Here is a 5,212-nt window from a genome sequence, read left to right as displayed (position 1 = left end):
GGGCCCCATTCCCCATCTCATCTCCCTATATATTTATATGGAAATTATAGGAAAAAATTTTTTAAAAATAAAAAAACATTATTACAACACAAACATATCTTATCCAAGATTACAAGTGGAAATACAAAATAATAAATCATAGTCCATAAAACAAAATCTTGAAATACAACTTCCATTATAAAAAAAAAGCCATAAAATAAAGTCTTCAACATCAAATATTTTTCCATTGTCAGAATACAACATCCAACAAATAACTCCATGTTTTCTATTAAAACAACACAAACATGAATATGTTAACATACATAAAAAACAAGAATACCATATATTAAATAAAAATTTGACATAATAAAAAAAATAATAAACTAAACTCCTAAATCCCCTGTATTCATCTCATAGTCCCAAGGAATTGGAATTTTCGACCTTGGTTTACCTATATTATATCAATCAACAATAGGAGTCAAGCTAAAACTATCCATCCTGTACATAAACAGCAAGATTTAATATAGAAACACTAAATTAAGATTTAATACAGAAACACTAGATTCTAGCTCAACTTCAGATACAAAGAGAAAATTCAGAAAACAAAAAAAGATTAAATCAAATACAAAAGATACATAATAAATCAGCAGAAACAGCAAAAAACAGAGAAGGATAAACTATAAACTGCAATAAATCAGCAAAAAGAACACATAACAGAAGAGATTATACAGAGAACACATAACAGAGATTATATAGAGGAGATTTTAGACTGCAATAAATCAGCAAAAACGGCAAAAAACACAGAAAGGGATAAATTATAAACTGCAATAAATCAACAAAAAGAACACATAATAGAGCAGATTATTCAGAAAACACATAACAAAGATTATACATAGGAAGAGTATCAAACCCTAACTGTTTCATAATTATAAACCCTATGTGTCTAAGTGCAATAGATTACAGGGGATTATACAGAAAACACATAACAGATATTATACAAAGGAGATTTTAAACTGCAATAAATCGGCAAAAACGGCAAAAAAACGGGAAAAGAGCATCAAACCTGAAAAATTGGGGGGACGCTTTGGCGACTTCTTTTGACAAGTTGAGGAGACCCGACGGCGAGGCAGGGAACAGCGCGGTGCGGAGGGGGAACTGCGCGGTGTGGTGATGTCGCGGTGCGGGAGAGAGAACAGCGCCGGAGAGAGAACGCCACGGTGCCTGGTGATGTCGCGGTGAGTGGGATGGCGAGGTGAAAAGGAGAGTGGCAAGGGAGGTGGCTGGCTGGGTGCAGAGAGGATGGAGAGAACAGAAAAGGGGGGTGTCGCGAGGGCTTAGGGGTGAGGGTAACTGGGTGAGTGCAGCGCTAGTGAGGGGGAAAAGGAATTAGGGTTCTCACTTTTTCTATATAGAAAAACTCTTGGAGGCCAGCAATTTTAGTATTTTTCCAACACATACTAAATTGTCATTTTACTAATTTATGTATGCAAATTCTGAAAAATATGGGTGTAAATTGTATTGATTTATGGGTGCAAACTGTATTGATTCATGTGTGCAAAACTCTAGTAAATATAGGTGTAGATTATATACTTCTTGTATGCAAAACGTCTGTAAATATGGGTGCAAATTATTGCTGGTTAAGTGCGAGCCAAAAATGATAATATTTGCTGGCCATGTAGCATTACTCTTCTATATATATGGAAGGTGAAATGACTAAAAAACCAAAGTGAGATAAACTATTAAGGGTGTTTAAGTAATTTAATATATTCGGGGATTAGCGGGGACGCAGACGGGGATCCCCGCTCGGGTCCCCGCACCTGCTTCGGGGGAATTTTGTCCCCTATCCCCGTCCCCGCAGGGAAACTTCTCTGTCATCAAGGCCCCATTCGGGGCGGTCCCCACGGGGATCCCCACCTCCTAGGGAGTTTAGACATCCCTAGTAGTATGTGCTCTACATTCATCAAAATTAACAAAAGAATGCTTTTAGGATTTATGTATAAATATATATGAAATTTGATTGTGAAAGATAGAAAGCTTGAATCGTGTAAAAGTCGTGCAAAAGTGAGATCTCAAGAGGAGAATGTTTTCTACCCATTTTTTTTTAAATTTTATGTTTTAAAAAAATGGGTAGAAAACAAATGTGTGTCTGTGTTTTATTATCTTATTTATTTTTGACTGTTCTGATGGCCTCACACTGGCCTCAATTCTATATGGTTCATCACATCATGATATTTAAGAGGGTTGGATTATAGACACACAGTTGCAGAGACTATACACCTGATTCACTAAAGTTCATCAAATTCTTGACTGTTCTTATGGCCTCACACTGGCCTCGATTCTATATGGTTCATCACAACACGATATTTAAGAGGGATGGATAATAGACAAACAGTTGCCGAGACTATACACCTGATTCACTGAAGTTCATCAATTTCATGATTATTCATGGTGGCATCCTTAAAGGCAAATGGATTTACTGGATGTATGCCTAATGCAATGGAAGGTGTATAAATAAGATGATCCAAACTCTCCATTGAGTTAGAATTCATATCTGCGTTTTTCCCATTGTAACCTGTCTCCATCTATCATCTTTCCATTGTATCTGTATGCTAATTTTTGCATTGGCATAGCAGGCATCATCTTTGTTGGCATGATACTTGAATTTTTGGGTTGGGGATTGGGCACTTGCCCTTTCTCTGCATGTTTTTGTTCTCGTGTAGTGATCGAAGAATATATCTCACCAAATTGACCCATTTGGCTTATTGTATAGAAATGTCTAATCAAGAACTTATCAATGCTGGGATGAAGCAAATGGATGAAACTGATCAGGCTATTGAAAGATCTAAACAGGTGTGACTTACATCAGATTCAGAATTAGACTTCGTTGCTTGTTTATGTTCATTCTTAAATTTATACAAAATGTAGGTTGTTCATCAAACAATCGAAGTAGGCACCCAAACTGCTACTACCTTGAAGGGCCAAGTAAGTGTTTTATGTCAAATTCACTTTTAAAAAGGGGAAATCATATCCTATCAAACATTTGATGTGTCTTGTCATCAAATTGTGCAGACTGAACAAATGGGTCGGATTGTTAATGAGCTTGATTCAATTCAATTTTCAATTAAGAAGGCCTCGCAGCTTGTGAAGGAGATTGGCAGACAGGTTGATTTTATTTTTGTTTGTTTGTATGCAATATAAACTTTTTAAACATCGGCCATGACTTATACTCTACGTTACGTCCTGTTATCAGGTAGCTACTGATAAGTGCATCATGCTGCTTCTGGTGCTTATTGTCTGTGGTGTCATTGCCATTATTGTTGTGAAGGTACTATCTTCATTCGATCTATTAATTTCATCAATTTGTCACTGATACTTTCTCTCGTGAAATCCAATACCTTGTTTTAAGGAAGAAAATAAAAATGTTAAACTAAATTATGCTGCTCAGGCCCCAAAACTACTAACAAAAACAAGAAACTCCTGTGCAGAGAACTCACTTGAAAATAATATTTAGATTGGATTATTAGATATTTTTAAACCTTTATTTTTATTTATGTATTAATTTTTTAGAATTGAATAAAATGATGGTAGAAGAAAATAGTTGCAGAATGATCCGTGCAAGCAAATTTGCCGTTGAAATACTTGTATGTTTTTTATTTTGCCAACTGGTTATGTTATGCAAGATGTCCATGCTTCTGTTTTAACCGACTCTTGCACATTGCAGATTGTGAATCCCCACAACAAAGATATCAGGGATATCCCAGGGTTAGCGCCTCCTGCTCCAAGCAGAAGACTTTTGTACCTAAGGACTGAACATTTTGATTAACTCTTTTTTACAGTTCTATCCATCCTAATCCTACCAACCGTATTCTTGGTTACCATGGACGACGATGAGATAGTCGGAAGAAAGAATTTCTTGCCGGAGTTGTGCATATTCTGTTTGTGATTCTATGTAAATCACACGAGCTTCTCTTGCTTTGCTTTGAGTGCCATGTTTCTTTATGTATCATTCCCGAGATGTTGTAGGGTTAGAAAAAATAATTTTCCAGTGTGGGATTTACGGTGTACATGTCCAATTCAAAGGAGATTTGCGTTTTCTTTTCTTCTTTTTCTTTTTATTGTTAAATTTATTATTTTTCTTTCTTCTTGTCTCATGGATTGGGTCTTGTAAATTACATTTATTCCAGTGTGTGTTTCCTGCTCTTCATATTTTTAATTTACTCATGAAATTCTCTTCCTTGACTCTAAATTGAGATATAAACGGTGTAAATGAGGAGCAGCGTGCTAACTTTTATTAGTTTATATTCAAATTTGACCATGTTCGGAGCACGTACTTTTTAATTTCTAATCCTAGGATTATTTATAAGTAACAATGCCGTTCATAGTCTTTTCTCCGATGTGGCGGCTAATTGATACGTACTAGGAAGACGACGGATGAACTATATTTGCATCATTATTTATTTTTAAAACATAAAATAATTTATACTAAAATGTCCATGTTATCTTGGATCTGATTCGATTGTTGCGGGTATTGTACTTGAACTTAAATAGTCTGGATATCGGATCAAAGATTGTGGAATCCGACTCAATTTTCTAATTATCCAAAATATTATATTAAAAAAAATAAGTAGTGTATATATAATATATGTGACCCTAATATCACTCGGTCCCAACTATTAAAAAAATAATTGTAATGTTAAATCATTTAATTTTTATTCTTACTTTTATTTTTTGTTATATACTATTTTTCTTTTTAATTTTTTTTTTACAAATTTAAATTTGATCGAGTAACTAATTATCCAAACCGATTTAAACCTATATTTAATTGGTTCGATTCAGGTACAATCACAAAAAATACACCAATTCAACCTAATTCGAACCGATCAATTTTGTTCTAATCGGTTCCCATTTTTACTCAAATCTAACCTAAACAGACTCGATTACACCTCTACTATTATCAATTACAAAATGACAAAAATAACTTGTTGATCAATTTGACAAATAAAAATGTTTGGTAACCAAGTGTTTTTAGTAACCTAGTCGAACCAAATCATGCTGTATGTATCCTCATACACACATTTATTCTCTGTCTTCTCATTCTTCTTTCGCATTGTCTTCTTCTCATTCTTTTTCTTCTATGTCTTCTCTGTATCCTTTTTCTGCCTTCTTCTTTTTCCTTTTTTGCATGTTCTTTGTTTTTCGTTATGTTTCTTTTATTTTCTTTTGTTTCTCTCTT

The 5,212-nt window shown here is 34.4% G+C and overlaps 1 protein-coding gene across 5 annotated transcripts in view; it reads left to right on the top strand.

The window, feature by feature from the left end:
• The window catches only part of LOC107630568 (novel plant SNARE 13), an 8,694-nt gene extending 4,496 nt beyond the window's left edge, over positions 1–4,198 (top strand). For all 5 annotated transcript variants that reach the window (XM_021118981.1, XM_021118983.1, XM_021118980.1 and 2 more), the window contains 5 exons: positions 2,750–2,829; positions 2,905–2,961; positions 3,049–3,141; positions 3,230–3,304; positions 3,701–4,198. In XM_021118981.1, coding sequence (XP_020974640.1) covers positions 2,750–2,829; positions 2,905–2,961; positions 3,049–3,141; positions 3,230–3,304; positions 3,701–3,802 — 407 coding nt within the window. In that variant the 3' untranslated portion in view covers positions 3,803–4,198. The remainder of the gene's footprint in view (positions 1–2,749; positions 2,830–2,904; positions 2,962–3,048; positions 3,142–3,229; positions 3,305–3,700) is intronic.

This window comes from Arachis ipaensis, chromosome B03 (genome assembly GCF_000816755.2).
Source record: "Arachis ipaensis cultivar K30076 chromosome B03, Araip1.1, whole genome shotgun sequence".
NCBI classification, from domain to species: Eukaryota; Viridiplantae; Streptophyta; class Magnoliopsida; order Fabales; family Fabaceae; genus Arachis; species Arachis ipaensis.
This window is presented reverse-complemented; position numbering and strand designations above follow the sequence as displayed.